Consider the following 17,017-nt stretch of genomic DNA (forward strand, 5'->3'; position numbering starts at 1 on the left):
TATATTATCTATAATAATAAAAATAAGTTGTCTTGGTTTAAATTGAATTAACATACAAAGAACAGCCATGTGATAGGATCACGGCTGGTTTGATTTATGTTTTATTCATTCCAATGGGATGTGGGTGTTACTGGCTGGGCTAACATTTATTGCCCGTTCCTCATTGACAGTAACCTTCATGTCCCTGCCTTGTAACCCTTGCTGAAGAAGAATCTGTCTCAGTCTGCCTTGAACATAAAAAAACCATGTGGCCCATGTTTCTCACCCAATCCCATCTCTTCCCTGCCTTTAATTAACTTCCCATTTCCAGCATCCATATTATTTGCCTCATTGGGGTTGGTTTAGCTCAGTTGGTTGGATGGTTGGTCTGTGATGCAGAGTGATGCCTACAGCATGGGTTCATTCCCCACACTAGCAGAGATTACCATACAAGACTGTCCTTTCTCAATCTCTCTGCTCGCCTGAGGCATGGTGACCCTCAGGTTAAACCCCTGCCAGTTGTCCCTGTCAAATGAGAGAACAGGTCTTTGGGCCATGCTACTGTCACTTGCCTCGTCAAGTCCTTGCTGGTTCTAGACTCCTGCCAATCTCGGGATTTGATAATTCAGCCCCTGGAAAAACAGGGGCAGTGCCAGCCAGGAGGAGGTTATAGTCCAACGGGTTTATTTGCAAGTACAAGCTTTTGGAGTGCTGCTCCTTTGTCAGGTAGCTAGTGGAGCAGGATCATAGGACAGCCCCATGAGCTACCTGATGAAGGAGCAGCACTCTGAAGGCTTGCACTTTCAAATAAACCTGTTGGACTATAACCTGTTGTTAGGAGAAAGTGAGGACTGCAGGTGCTGGAGATCAAAGTTGAGAGTGTGGTGCTGGAAAAGCGCAGCCACTGGTAACATCTGAGGAGCAGGAGAATCGACATTTCGGGCATAAGCCCTTCATCAGGAATGGCTTATGCCCGAAATGTCGATTCTCCTGCTCCTCGGATGCTGCCTGACCTGCTGTGCTTTTCCTGCACCACGCTCTCGACTATAATCTGGTGTTGTGTGATTTTTAACTCTGTCCACCCCAGTCATAACCAAGAGAGGGGCATTGACAGATTGTGCCAAACTTGAAATAACGTGAAACAAAAACAGAAATTGCTGGAGAAACTCAGCAGGTCTGGCAGCATCTGTGGAGAGAAAGCAGAGTTAACGTTTCGGTTCTATTGTTTGAAACAATATGAAATAGGTCGTGATGCTGTGGAAAATCCTAACCCAGTGCTTTATCAGCAACAGATTAACTGATTTTTTAACATCTTTGTTTGTCATTTCCTGCTCTGTGCTGGAGGTAGAAACTGTTCTCCAAAACAGAATTAGTGTTCGCAGCTGCAACGGAATCTATTGATGGAGGTTTTGTCACATGACTTACCCGAGCTGCAAACATTGGTCAGCCAATGTCTTATGGCATGCTGACTTCCTACACCAATTAGAAAGCAAAAACACTCATTACCCTCAACAGAAACAGAAATTGCTGGAAAATCTCAGCTGGTCTGGCGGCACCTGTGGAGAGAAGTCTGAGTTAACGTTTCAGATTCAATCACCCTTCCTCAGAAGTGGACTCCGGTCACTGGACCCCAAACTCTGATTTTTCTGCACAGATGTTGCCAGACCTGCTGAGATTTTCCAGCAATTTCCCAGCAATAAACAAATCATTTTTGTTTATGATTTCTGGTATCAGTAGTTCTTTCGGTTCTTGAACTGATTACCCAGTTGGGTAATACCTAACTAAGTAAAAACAATGACTGCAGATGCTGGAAACCAGATTTTTGGATTAGAGGTGCTGGAAAAGCACAGCAGTTCGAGGAGCAGTAAAATCAACGTTTGGGGCAAAAGCCCTTCATCAGGAATGCAGACAGAGTGCCTGAAGGGTGGAGAGATATGTTAGAGGAGGGTGGGGGTGGGGAGAAAGTAGCATAGAGTACAATAGGTGAGTGGGGGAGGGGATGAAGGTGATAGGTCAGGGAGGAGGGTGGAGTGGATAGGTGGAAAAGAAGATAGGCAGGGAGGACAAGTCATGGGGACAGTGCTGAGCTGGAAGTTTGGAACTAGGGTGAGGTGGGGGAAGGGGAAATGAGGAAACTGTTGAAGTCCACATAGATGCCCTGGGGTTGAAGTGTTCCAAGGCGGAAGATGAGGCGTTCTTCCTCCAGGCATCGGGTGGTGAGGGAGCGGTGGTGAAGGAGGCCCAGGACCTCCATGTCCTCGGCAGAGTGGGAGGGGGAGTTGAAATGTTGGGCCACGGGACGGTAGGGTTGATTGGTGCGGGTGTCCCGGAGATGTTCCCTAAAGCGCTCTGCTAGGAGGTGTCCAGTCTCCCCAATGTAGAGGAGACTGCATCGGGAGCAACGGATACAATAAATGATATTAGTGGATGTGCAGGTGAAACTTTGATGGATGTGGAAGGCTCCTTTAGGGCCTTGGATGGAGGTGAAGGAGGAGGTGTGGGCACAGGTTTTACAGTTCCTGCGGTGGCAGGGGAAGGTCCCAAGACGGGAGGGTGGGTTGTTGGGGGGCGTGGACCTGACCAGGTAGTCACAGAGGGAATGGTCTTTGCGGAAGGCGGAAAGGGGTGGGGAGGGAAATATATCCCTGGTGGTGGGGTCTGTTTGGAGATGGCGGAAATGTCAGTGGATGATTTGGTTTATGCGAAGGTTGGTAGGGTGGAAGGTGAGCACCAGGGGGATTCTCTCCTTGTTATGGTTGGAGGGGTAGGGTCTGAGGGCGGAGGTGCAGGATGTGGACGAGATGCGTTGGAGGGCATCTTTAACCATGTCGGAAGGGAAATTGCGGTCTCTAAAAAAGGAGGCCATCTGGTGTGTTCTGTGGTGGAACTGGTCCTCCTGGGAGCAGATACGGCAGAGGCGGAGGAATTGGGAATACGGGATGGCATTTTTGCAGGAGGTAGGGTGGGAAGAGGTGTAATCCAGGTAGCTGTGGGTGTCGGTGGGTTTGTAAAAAAATACCTGACTGTCAGTTAAACAGCTATTTCTCTCTCCACAGAAACTGTCTGACCTGCTGTTTCTCCAGAAAACTCTATGTTTGCACCTGCAGTATTTTGCTTTTATGAGCCTTAATTTCCTCCCTTATTTATTACTCTGTTAAAGAGAAACATTTGGAGAAAATAGCAAATTCAAAGTGTCTTTTAGCTATCCCATGATTTTTCTCCCTTGGTCCAGTCCCTTTTGATTGATTGATTGATTGATTTATTGTCACATTTATGGGAGTACAATGAAAAGCTTTGTTTGTGAGCAGTGCAGGCAGATCACAGGAAGCAAGGACATACAGATTAAAAAAATTTAGAGACATTTAGGTCACATTGCTAGTGGAGGCTAGAGAGTCCATTCATCAGTCTAATACTTGCCAGGAAGAAGCTGTTCCTGAATTTGCTGGTGCCTGTGTTCAAGCTTTTGTATCTTCTACAACCTCTTCCGTCAGGCAGGAGAGCATTACCGCGGCAACGAGCCAGAACTTTGGCCATTTTGATCAAAGCTGCCATTATTCCTTCCTTATCACTTCTTGTGGCTTTCCCACCAAGTCCTAGTAGGTGTTTAATGAAATCTGGTAACTGAGGCGGAGTTAGAGGTAAGCAGCTCTTAGTCATCACTTTGCTCACACGATCCCTTCCCTAATGGTTCTTACCTATTTGTACAATCCCAGTGCTAACGTGGGCTGGCTGCAGTCTCCATGCACCGCTATTCCAGTCACTGATGTCTCTCTGTGGGAGGTATATCCTGAGAAATTTAAATCCAAATAATCAAACAATTCTCAAATGCTAAGAGAAGCTGCAAAGAGACATGGTCACGATAAAATTATTGAAAATTCATTTTATAAAAAAGAGCCACCTGCTTCACTATTCTCTACCTGACAACATCAGCCCCCATTACTCTAGTCTGGTCTATAATCTACCCCAGTGTAGAGTATAATCTGCCCCCTTTACCCCAGTCTGGTCTATAATCTGCCCCCCTTTACCCCAGTATGGTCTATAATCTGCCCCTTTACCCTCATCTGGTCTATAATCTGTCCCATTTACTCCAGTCTGATCTATAATCTGCCCCCCTTTACCCCAGTCTGGTCTATAATTTCCCCCCTTTACCCCAGACTGATCTATAATCTGCCCCCTTTACCCCAGACTGATCTATAATCTGCCCCCTTAACCCCAGACTGATCTACAATCTGCCCTCTCCCATTGTCCACTCCACATGTGACTCCAGACCCATTGATATGTGAAATGACCCAGCAGGTTTTCCTGTTGTTGTCAAGCTGTTGTTTCATCACCACTTTCTTAATTAGGGATGGACAATAAATGCTGGATCGTTTTCTAAAAAATTCTCTACTTTGAGGTCTGTAGCCAAGTCCTTACATCCAGGGATCTGCTGCTCCCTCAATCCTCAGTCGGAGTTCAGTTTTGGTTAGTAAGCTTCAGGAAGGATATATCTACAAGGACATTCACCAGAATGATAGTGGACCAAAAGAGGTTTATGTACAAGGGCTAACTGCATGGTCTTTGGCAGAGGAATTCAGAAAGTGAAGGTGTTATTTTTAAAATATTGCTGTGCCTTTTTGAGGGATAAAATCGGAAAGAACACCTTGTCAAAAGGCTGTGTGTTGATGTTGCGATCATTAGAAGTTCCAAATTTGATATTGTAAAGGTGTCAGGGACAATGAGATGTATGCTCCTCGCCTTTCTCTTCCCACAGTTTGTGGTGTTTGATGAAGCCTGGGCCTTCAGTATTTGCTGTCCATGTCAAGTGGTTGACTGGAGTTGAAGCAGAGAACTGCAATGTTTGAATCGAATGCTGTAACTTGCTGGAAGGCTGAGTGGCCTCCTGATGCTCAGAGTGAGAGAGGAGAATTTACCAAAGCTGCTGTGGCTTGGAGAGAAAGCTGTAGGGTTGGTCAGGGTGAAGGAGGAAGCAGTTTGTCCCAGGAAATAGTTGCATCTGAGTTTTGACGTCAGTGGTTCCTGCTGGGATTGTGTGTATGTGTGTCTCCACATGTGTCTGTGTGTGTGTGCATTAGTCTGTGTCTCCGCATGCATCCGCGCGTGTGTGTTCGCATATGTGTCTGTGTATGCATGTGTGTGTAGGAATGCCTGTGTCGCTTCACATGCCTTCAAATGTGTCTGCGCGCGTGTGTGTAGGGGTGGGGCACATGTGGAGGGAATCATAGATACAGGGAACGTTGCTCCAATCTGATGCTGCCAACCCAGCCTCACTGATTTACATTGGCTCCCTGATGGGTGATATCTTGATTATAGAACATAGAAAATAGAACATTGCAACACAGTACAGGCCCTACAGCCCTTGATGTTGTGTCGACCTGTGAAACCAATCTGAAGCCCATCTAACCTATACTAAACCATTATCCATATGTTTATCCAATGACCATTTAAAAGCCTCTAAAGTTGGCAAGTCTACTAATATTGCAGGAAAGGCATTCCATGCCCTTACTACTCTGAGTAAAAAACTACCTCTGACATCTGTTCTATATCTACCACCCCTCAATTTAAAACTATGTCCCCTCTTGTGTGCCATCACCATCTGAGGAATAAAGTGGGTGAACTTGCAGTGTGGGTTGGTACCTAGGACTTTGATGTTGTGGCCATTTTGTGCACTTGGATAGAGCAGGGACAGGAATAGTTGTTGCAGGTACCGGGATTTAGATATTTCAGTAAGAACAGAGAAGATGGTAAAAGAGGGGGAGGTGTGGCATTGTTAGTCAAGGACAGTGTTACGGGGGCAGAAAGGACGTTTGAGGACTTGTCCACTGAGGTAGTTTGGGCTGAGGTTAGAAACAGGAAAGGAGAGGTCACCCTGTTGGGAGTTTTCTATCGGCTTCTGAATATTCTGGAGATGTAGAGGAAAACATACCAAAGATAATTTTGGATAGGAGTGAGACTAACAGGGTAGTTGTTATGGAGTCTTGAATTTTCCAAATATTGACTGAAAATACTATCGTTTGAGTACTTTAGATGGGTCAGTTTTTGTTCAATGTGTGCAAGATAGTTTCCTGACACAGTATTTAGACAGGCCAACAAGGGGTGAGGCCACATCAGATTTTGTACGGGATAATGAACTCAGCCAAGTGTTAGATTTGGAAGTAGGTGAGCAATTTGGTGATAGTGACCACAATTCAGTTATGTTTACTTTAGCGATGGAAAGGGATATATACCACAGGGCAAGAGTTATTGCTGGGGGAAAGGCAATTATGATGCGAATAGGTGAGATTTAGGATGCATAAGATGGGGAAGGAAACTGCAGGGGATAGGCATAATTGAAATGTGGAGCTTATTCAAGAAACAGCTCCTGTGTGTGTGCTTGATAAGCATGTACCTATCAGGCAGGGAGGAAGTGGTCAAGTGAGGGAGCTGTGGTTTACTAAAGAAGTTGAATCTCTTGTCAAGAGGAAGAAGGCGGCTTGTGTTAGGATGAGACGTGAAGGCTCAGTTAGGGCACTTGAGAGTTACAAGTTAGCCAGGAAGGACCAAAAGAGAGAACTAAGAAGAGGCAGGAGGGGACATGTGAAGTCATTGGCAGATAGGATGAAGGAAAACCCTAAAGCTTTCTATCGGTATATCAGAAATAAAAGAATGGCTAGAGTAAGATTAGGGCTGATCAAGGACAGCAGTAGGAAGTTGTGGGTAGAGTCCGGGGAGATGGGTGAAGCGCTAAATGAATATTTTTTTGTCAGTATTCACACTGGAAAAAGACAATGTTGTTGAGGAGAATACTGAGATACAGGCTACTAGACAAGACAGGACTGAGGTTCACAAGGGGGAGTGTTAGCAATTCTGGATAATGTGAAAATTGAATAGTCCCCAGGGCTGGATGGGATTTATCCTCGGATTCTCAGAAGCTGGGGAGGAGATTACAGAGCCTTTGGCTTTGATCTTTATGTTGTCATTGTCTACAGGAATAGTGTCAGAAGACTGCAGGATAGCAAATGTTGTCCCCTTGTTCAAGAAGGGGAGTAGAGACAACCCTGGTAATTATAGACCAGTGAGCTTTACTTCGGTTGTGGGTAAAGTGTTGGAAAGGGTTATAAGAGATGGGATTTATAATCAGAGAGAGGGGAATAAGTTGATTAGGGATAGTCAACACGGTTTTGTGAAGGGTAGGTTGTGCCTCACAAAGCTTAGTGAGTTCTTTGAGAAGGTGACCAAACAGGTGGATGAAGGTAAAGCAGTTGATGTGGTGTATATGGATTTCAGTAAAGCATTTGATAAGGTTCCCCATGGTTGGCCAAAGTGCAAAATACAGAGGCATAAGATTGAGGATGATTTAATGGTTTGGATCAGAATTGGCAGTTGTAAGAAGACAGGATGGTGGTTGATGGGAAGCATTCATCCTTGAGTTCAATTACTATTGATATACTGCAAGGATTGGTTTTGGGACAACTGCTATTGGTCTTTTTTACAAATGACCTGGATGAGGGCGTGGAAGGATGGGTCAGTACATTTGCAGATGTACTAACCAAGGTTGGTGGATAATGCTGAAGGATGTTGCAGGTTATAGAGGGACATAGATAAGATGCAGAGCTGGACTGAGAGGTGGCAAATGGAGTTTAGTGTGGAAAAGTGAGAGGTGATTCACTTTGGAAGGAGTAACAGGAATGCAGAGTACTGGGCAAATGGTAAGATTCTTGGTAGTGTAGATGAGTAGAGATATCCCAGTGACCATGTACATAGATCCCTGACAGTTGCCACCCAGGTTGATAGGGTAGTTGAGAAGGCTTACGGTGTGTTAGCTTTTATTGGTAGAGGGATTGAATTTCAGAACCACGAGGTCATGCTGCAGCTGTACAAAACTCTGGTGCAGCCGTACTTGGAGTATTGCGTACAGTTCTGGTCGCCTCATTGTAGGAAGGATATGGAAGCATTGGAAAGGGTTCAGAGGCAGTTGTAAGAAGACAGGATGGTGGTTGGTTATGAAGGGAAGGTCTATGAGGAAAGACTGAGGGACTTGAGGCTATTTTCATTCAAGAGAAGAAGGTTGAGAGGTGACTTAATAGAGATATATAAGATAATCAGAGGGTTAGATAGGGTGGACAGTGAGAGCCTTTTTCCTCAGATGTTGATGGCTAGCATGAGGGGCTTAGCTTTAAATTGAAGGGTGACAGATGTCAGAGGTAGTTTCTTTACTCCGAGATTGGTTGGCGTATGGAATGCACTGCCTGCATCAGTTGTAGACTCGCCAACTTTAAGGGCATTTAAATGGTCATTGGATAAATGTATGGACAAAAATGGAATAGTGTAGGTTAGATGGCTTCAGATTGGTTCCACAGGACGGCACAAAGTTGAGGGCTGAAGGGCCTGTACTGCGCTGGGATGTTCTATGATATATATCCATGTGATTCTTGTCACTTTTTTAGTGACAAATTTTGTTCTGTCTTTCAGCTGATTCTGTTTGGGCTGAGTAACCAACTCGTTGCGTCCTTTAAAGAGGAAAATACCATCACCTTTAAGCACCTCTTCCTGAAAGGATACCAAGGGCCAGATGAGACTGATGGCAGTTTTATCATCTACACCCAGCAAGACGTTTATGGTAGCATGTTTTACATTATTAACCAGGTATTTAGCTACACTAGCTCCTTGACTTGTGTTAAACGTGAATTTGAAATTATTTGGAGGGGACAATGAAACAGTGTTTAGAACCTGATGCATTTCAATTATTTTTGATTGGTGTTTTTTTTTGACGAATATGTAATGCAGAAACTATAAAACTATCAGGACATGTCTGATTCCAGTTTGAACTGTCAGGATGTTGTTTAAAGTACATAATAAGGTGCCCAAATGATACCAATGGGATAAGAGATTAAAAGATTGATTGATAATTTACACTCAGGCACACACCCCACACACACCCACACAGAGACACCCCCACACCCCTCACACACACCCCCACAGACACACACCACATCCCTACACACCCCTACACAGACACCCCCCCACACGCACACAGACACACCCCACACACACCCACACAGACACACACCCACATCCCTACACACCCCTACACAGACACAGACACACACCCACATAGACACACCCCCACACCCCCCACATACCCACACAGACACACCCACAAAGACACACCCCCACACCCCCCTCTCACACCCACACAGACAAACCCCACACACACTCACAGACACATACCCACACCCGCCACACACCCCCACACCCCTCACACACACCCACACAGACCCCTCCACACACAGACCATCCCCATTCACAGACACACACATGCGCACACATACAAGCACACCCACACAGACACCTCCCCCACACACACACACATGCAGACACGCATACATACATGTACAGACAAGCCCCAAAGGCACACACACCCTCACACGTATAGACAGCCACACTCTCTCAGACACAGACATACACACCCACGCAGACACACTCCCCACATGCACAGACATACATACATGCACCCACACAGACACCACCGCCCCCCCCCCCCCAGCACATACAGACATACTTATACACACAGATACAAACAAACCCCATGGACAGACACACCCACACACACTCCCTTACACATACAGACAGCCACACTCACACAGTCAAAGCCCCCCACACGCACCGACACACATCCACACACACATTACCATACACACCCCCACGCAGACACACAAAATCCCTCTTCTCCCCCCTCCCCCCCCACACACACACACACACACAAAAAGGCCTTTACACCCTCAGCCTCTCAAAGCTACAGAAAAATGTTTGTGTGTGTGTGTATAGGGGGGTGGGTGGAGAGGTGGTGTGTGTGTGTGGTGGGGGAGTGCAGGTAAGAGTGTGTGTATGTATACACGTGGGGTGTGTGGTCAGTGTTGTGATGGAGGAGATGAAGTTCACACCCAGTGACTGCATCCCCCCACCCCACCCTAGTGCAGAGGATAGTGTGGCTATGGGCTGGTCATCTGTTATGGGCTGTGTGCAGGACTGGTCTCAATTAGCTCCCACAGTTATAGCACGGTCAGATGGTGTTCAAACCAATGTGATAGGAGCAAGGGAGCTAGGAGAGAGCGTTAAAGAGGAGAAGTGTGGAGAGATAGCACGAGAGTAATAATTAGTAAAGTGTCAGGTGGTGTGGAAATAGCAAGGAAGGAGGTTTACTGCGTGTGACTGAGAGCGCGGGGAGGCCTATAAATACCAGCAATGAGGAGCAGGTGCAGCTGGCCATGTGGGAATATGATGTTTAAGCAATAACAAAAACTTGACTTTAAAAAGGCAGAACTGGGTGCTAAGAAAAGGAAAGCAAGGTGGAGGGTAGCAGTATCATCCTTGGTTGCCCTTGAGAAGGAGGGGGCGAGCTGCCTTCTAGAAGTGCTGCAGTCCATGTGCTGGAGCTGGTCCCACAATGCATTTGGGAAGGAATTCCAGGATTTTGACCCAGCAACACTAAAGGAATGGTTATATATTTTCAAGTCAGGATGGTGAGTGTTTTGGAGGGGAACTTGCAGGGGGTGGTGTACCCATGTATCTGCTGCCCTTGTCATTCCAGATGGAAGTGGCTGTGGGTTGGAAGGAGCTGTCTTTGGTGCATTGTAGGGGCCAAAGTATGTTTAGTACCTTGAGTGAGTTTTCTGATGAGGTAACTGAGAGAGTTGATGAGGGTCACATTGTTAATGTGATGTACACGAACTTCCAAAAGGTCTTCACTAGATTCTCATGTAATGGACTTGTCAGCTCAGCTGATACCTCTGGAATAAAAGAGGAAGTGCCAGCAGGGAAAGGAAACTTTGAATGACAGAGAGAGTTGGAACATCAGTCCCCACCTTGGACAAAAGGCTAGGTTCCCAGGGGTTGGAATTGGGGTCACTGCTTTTCTAGATCCATATTAATGATCATGACTATGACATAAAAAGCACAATTTCAGATGCAAACTGTGGGCAGTGTTGTGACCTGTGAGGAGGTTACAGCTACAGAGGTCAACAGCACAGTAAAAGGCCCTTTGGCTCATCAAGTCTGTGCTGGTCAAAAACAGCCCCCTAACGATTCTAATCTCAGAGTCCAGCACTTGGCCCATAGCTGTGTTTGCCTTGGCATGGCAATACTTGTTCAATACAATGAGGGTTTCTGCCTCTCCCACCCTTACAGGCAGGGAGTTCTAGACTCTCAACACCATCTGGATGGAAAACGTATTGCCTCACTAAAGGGACCTGAGGCGCGACCTTTTCATGCAGAGGCTGGTGCGTATATGGAATGAGATGCCAGAGGACGTGATGGAGGCTGATACAGTTACAATATTTAAAAGGCCACGCTGTGGAGGTGCTGGTGTTGGACTGAGTCAGAACTCTCTCAACACCAGATTAGAGTCCAACAGGTTTATATGAAATCGCAACCTTTTTGGAGTGCTGCTCATTGGTCAGGTGAAGTCATTTCGCCTGATGAAGGAGCACCAATCTAAAAGCGCGTGATTTCAAATAAACCTGTAACCTGGTGAAAGTGAGTACTGCAGATGCTAAAGATTAGAGTCAAGAATCTGGTGCTGGTAAACGACAGCAGGTCAGGCAGCATCCCAGGAGCAGGAATTTTTCGGTCAAAAGGATCTTTTCCAGCACCACACTCTTGACTCTAATCTCCAGCATCTGCAGCCCTCACTTTCACCTAGTTGATTTTAACCCCACTGCAAATTCTCTTCCAAGGATGCCTACCTTGAAGAAGTTCTCCTCCTCTCATTCCTGATGACAGCTTTTGCCTGAAATGTCGATTTTCCTACTCCTCGGATGCTGCCAGATGGACTATAACCTGGTGTTGTGTGACTTAACATTCAAAAGGCATCTGGATGGGTATATGAATAGGAAAGGGTTAGAGGAATATGGGGGTCGAGAGTGCAGTGCTGGGAAAGCACAGCAGATCAGACAGCATCCAAGCAGCAGGAGAATAGACATTTTGGGCATAAGCCCTTCATCAGGAATGCCCGAAAAATCAATTCTCCTGCTTCTTGGATGCTGCTTGACCTGCTGTGCTTTTCCAGCACCACACTCTTGACTCTGATCTCCAGCATTTGCAGTCCTCACTTTCTACTGAGAGGGATATGGGCCAAGTGCTGGCAAATGGGACTAGATTAGTTTAGGATATCTGGTTGGCATGGACGAATTGTATAGAAGGGTTTACCGCAAGGATCTGTTTTGGGGCCACTGCTGTTTATCATTTTTATAAATGACCTAGCTGAGGGCTTAGAAGGATAGGTTCATAAATTTGCAGATGACACTAAAGTCGGTTGAGTGTGGACAGTGCTGAAGGATGTTGCAGGGTACAGAGGGACATAGATTAGCTGCAGTGTTGTGCTGAGAGGTGGCAACTAGAGTTTAATGTGGAAAAGTGTGAGGTAATTCACTTTGGAAGGAGTAATAGGAATTCAGAGTACTAGCTATGATATGATTCTTGATAGTGTAGATGAGCAGAGAGATCTCTGTCCATGTACATAGATCCCTGAAAGTTGCCACCCAGGTTGATAGGGTTGTTAAGAAGGTATACTATGTGCTAGCTTTTATTGGTGGAGGTTTTGAGTTTTGGAACCATGAGGTCATGCTGCAGCTGTACAAAACTCTGGTGTGGCCACATTTGGAGTATTGCGTACAGTTCTGCTCACTGCACTATAGGAAGATGTGGAAGCTTTGGAAAGGATTTACCAGGATGTTGCCTGTTATGGAGGACAGGTCTTATGAGGAAAGGCTGAGGGACTGGAGGCTGTTTTTGTCGGAGAGAAGAAGGTTGAGAGATGACTTGATTGAGACATACAAGATAATCAGAGGTTTAGATAGGGTGGACAGAGAGAGCCTTTTTCCTTGGTTGGTGATGGCTAGCACAGGCGACATAGTTTTAAACTGAGGGGCGATAGATAAAGGACAGATGTCAGAGGGAATTTCTTTCCTCAGAGAGTAGTAGGGGTGTGGAACACCCTGCCTGCAACAGTAGTAGCCTCGTCAACATTAAGGAAATTTAAATGGTCATTGGATAAACATATGGATGATAATGAAATAGTGTAAGTTAGACAGGCTTCAGATTGGTTCCACAGGTCGGTACAACATCGAGGGCCGAAGGGTCTGTACTGCGCTGTAATGTTCTATTTTCTATGTTATATGTCTGTTTCCTAGCTGTATAATTCCAAGGCTCTATCTTCTCTAAATCTCATGCCCCTTACCTTAAATCTACACATCCTGCTCATTGATTCTCCATCAAGGGGAAAAGAATGGCGATGGATTGCATGAGTGCAGGAGTCCATGATCCTATTGGAGCAGGCTGAATGGGCTGAATGGCCTACTGCGCTTCCTTGATCTTGAGTTAGGACACACGGTCAACATGGGAAAGCATGGGGTCAGGGCCGGATGGGGTCATGGCGGGGTGGGGGTCAGGGCCGGATGGGGTCAGGGCGCAGCAGGATGTGATTTAATGTGGAGAAATGTGAAGTGATATATATTGGCAGAAAGAAAGGTCCAATTCTAAGGGGGATGTAGGAGCAACCTGACCTGGTAGTAAAACTGCACAGGTCATTTTAAGGCACGAGGGCATTAAGAAAGGGATTTGTCAGTAAATAGAGAACGGCTGTGGTTTTTTGCCATGGGCAGACCCTCTGGTGGGTGGCACGGTGGCACAGCAGTTAGCACTGTTGCCTCACAGCGCCAGAGACCTGGGTTCAATTCCCGCCTCAGGCGACTGACTGTGTGGAGTTTGCACGTTCTCCCAGTGTCTGCGTGGATTTTCTCCGGGTGCTCCGGTTTCCTCCCACAGTCCAAAGATGTGCAGGTAAGGTGAATTGGCCATGCTAAATTGCCTGTAGTGTTAGGCAAGGGGTAAATGTAGGGGTATGGGTGGGTTACGTTTCGGCGGGTCGGTGTGGACTTGTTGGGCCGAAGGGCCTGTTTCCACACTGTAATCTAATCTAATCTAATCTCTCTGTTTTGGCAGAAATTATAGAAGATTCTTGAAATCCTAAACCCCATCCTCCATTCCCCCATGGAGAAACTCAGCAGGTCTGGCAGCATTTGTGGAAAGAGAAACAGAGTTAACATTTAGAGTCCAGTGACTCTTCTTCAGAATGGATAGTAGCGAGGAATACATCCGTATTTACATCCTGGTGTTGGCAGAGAAGAGTGATTGGATAGGAGCCTGGTCCACCATTCAATGGCTGGTCTGTGGCCTAACTCTATACATTTGCCTTTGGCCCCTACCCCTCAATGTCTTAGTTTAACAAAAACATATCTCTCTCAGATTTAAAATTAACAACTGATCCAGCATCCATTGCTGTTTGTGGAAGAGAGTTCCAAACCTCTACCAGCCTTTGTGTGTAGAAGTGATTCCTAACATCTCTCCTGAACACTCTGGCCTGGTTTATCTTTATCTAACCTGGAGGGAAAGCCCAGAGAGACGGGGGATGTGGGTGGGGTGGGTGGGGGGGATGGAATAGAGATAGAGAGACAGAGAGAGAGAGAGACGATAGTAAGCCAAGGATGGAGAAAAACTAATAAAGGGGAGACTGAGTGCGTGGAAATGGCTTGGCTGTGCTGAAAGCAGCCTGAGTGATGATAGGACCTGGGCTGTGGGGGTGGGGAAAAGTGGTGGTCATGCTCAAAAATAACTGAACTGGATAGTGAGTCTGGAGGGCTGCAAGGTTCCCAGGTGGAAAATGGCGTGGTACTCTCCCAGCTTGTACTCTAAGACCATAAGACATAGGAGCAGAAGTAAGGCCATTCAGCCCATCGAGTCCACTCCACCATTCAATCATGGCTGATGGGCATTTCAACTCCACTTACCCGCATTCTCCCCGTAGCCCTTAATTCCTTGTGACATCAAGAATTTATCAATCTCTGCCTTGAAGACATTTAGCGTCTTGGCCTCCACTGCACTCTGCGGCAATGAATTCCACAGGCCCACCACTCTCTGGCTGAAGAAATGTCTCCGCATTTCTGTTCTGAATTTACCCCCTCTAATTCTAAGGCTGTGTCCACGGGTCCTAGTCTCCCTGCCTAACGGAAACAATTTCCTAGCATCCACCCTTTCCAAGCCATGTATTATCTTGTAAGTTTCTATTAGATCTCCCCTTAATCTTCTAAATTCCAATGAATACAATCCCAGGATCCTCAGCCGTTCCTCGTATGTTAGACCTACCATTCCAGGGATCATCCATGTGAATCTCCGCTGGACACGCTCCAGTGCCAGTATGTCCTTCCTGAGGTGTGGGGACCAAAACTGGACACAGTACTCCAAATGGGGCCTAACCAGAGCTTTATAAAGTCTCAGTAGCACAACGGTGCTTTTATATTCCAACCCTCTTGAGATAATTGACAACATTGCATTCGCTTTCTTAATCACGGACTCAACCTGCATGTTTACCTTTAGAGAATCCTCAACGAGCACTCCCAAACGAGCACTCCCAGATCCCTCTGTACTTTGGCTTTATGAATTTCTCACCGTTTAGAAAGTAGTCCATGCTTCTATTCTTTTGTCCAAAGTGCAAGACCTCGCATTTGCTCACATTGAATTCCATCAGCCATTTCCTGGACCACTCTCCCAAACTGTCTAGATCCTTCTGCAGCCTCCCCACTTCCTCAGTACTACCTGCCTGTCCACCTAACTTTGTATCATCGGCAAACTTCACTAGAATGCCCCCAGTCCCTTCATCCTGATCATTAATATATAATGTGAACAGCTGCGGCCCCAACACTGAACCCTGCGGGACACCGCTTGTCACCGGCTGCCATTCTGAAAAAGAACCTTTTATCCCAACTCTCTGTCTTCTGTCAGACAGCCAATCCTCAATCCATACCAGTAGCTCACCTCATACTGAGCTTCACGGGAGCACTGTAGCAAAACGTGAGGCAGGATAGAAATACTGTCTAAGGAAACCTTCACTGACAATGCCAGTTTTATAGTTGGGAACATGTTGGAGTGGTCATTCTGTCAGATGGTAAGGTACCTTTAGGAAAGGTTGGAGAATGTTAAATTTTATTTTTTTTTCTTAATGTTTCATACCACAATGTACATTACAAATGTTCAAGTTAAGTGCATTTTCCGACCAAGTATTTGCAGCTGCAGAATATGACTGTGGGGAATTACGCCTACGATGCAGATAAAGAGAATGCGTCCACCTTGCGGATTTGTAAGCAGCTGTTTATGAAAGATGTGCCGATACCCTCCAGGGACAAACTGCAAATCAACCCAAGCATTGTAACAGGTAAGGGAGATGTGTTGGAATGTTCCGAGCAGAATTAAAAAGAAAGACAGGCAATTTTTCCAGAAACACTCATGATCTGAAGGCATCCCAAAACAGTTGGGTGGCATGGTGGCTCAGTGGTTAGCACTGCTTCCTTACAACACCAGGGTCCCAGGTTCGATTCCAGCCTCTGGCGAATGTCTGTGTGGAGTTTGCACATTCTCCTCGTGTCTGCGTGGGTTTCCTCCGGGTGCTCCGGTTTCCTCCCACAGTCCAAAGATGTGCAGGTCAGGTGAATTGCCCATAGTGTTCAGGGATGTGTAGGTTAGGTGCGTTAAGTCAGGGGTAAATGAAGAGTAATAGGATAGGGGAATGTGTCTGGGTGGGTTACTGTTCGGAGGGTCATTATGGACTTTTGTAGAATTGAAGTTAAAATCAGATCAACCATGATCTTACTGAGTGGCACAGCAGATTTGAAGGACCGAATGGTGTATACTTGGCCTGTGTTCACCTGGGAGGGCTGATGGGATTTTGGTTTGGTGTTTGGTCTGACAGGCAGCACTCCCAACAGTGCAGCACCTGCCAATGTCTATGGAAACACTAATGAGTGCTGTTAACCCCGTCCTCACCAGCTACATCTCGCCCAAACCCATCTCCCTCCCTTTCCCTTTGACGCATTTTATAGTGTGAATGAAATTAGTTCGACCATTAAATAACTAGTGAGGATCACACTCTCTCTTCTACGCTCTCTTTTCCTCACTCTTCCTCTCCCTCTCTCACTCGCTTTCCCACACACCCTCCCTGCGTCCCACC

General features: G+C 46.3%; 1 protein-coding gene across 13 annotated transcripts in view; it reads left to right on the forward strand.

Annotated features, from left to right (window-relative positions):
- The window catches only part of LOC122554105 (mucolipin-2-like), a 97,798-nt gene that overhangs the window by 33,340 nt on the left and 47,441 nt on the right, over positions 1-17,017 (forward strand). For 11 of the 13 annotated variants that reach the window (XM_087990368.1, XM_087990358.1, XM_087990359.1 and 8 more), the window contains 2 exons: positions 8,431-8,604; positions 16,072-16,225. In XM_087990368.1, the coding sequence (XP_087846494.1) occupies positions 8,584-8,604; positions 16,072-16,225 (175 nt within the window). In that variant the 5' untranslated portion in view covers positions 8,431-8,583. Of the gene's footprint in view, positions 1-8,430; positions 8,605-16,049; positions 16,226-17,017 lie in introns of all 13 variants that reach the window. The other 2 variants (XM_087990369.1, XM_087990360.1) reach the window with 2 other exon arrangements.

This window comes from Chiloscyllium plagiosum, unplaced genomic scaffold (assembly GCF_037043375.1).
Source record: "Chiloscyllium plagiosum isolate Xiang-an unplaced genomic scaffold, Cpla_swu_hap1 HiC_scaffold_9, whole genome shotgun sequence".
Lineage (NCBI taxonomy): Eukaryota > Metazoa > Chordata > Chondrichthyes > Orectolobiformes > Hemiscylliidae > Chiloscyllium > Chiloscyllium plagiosum.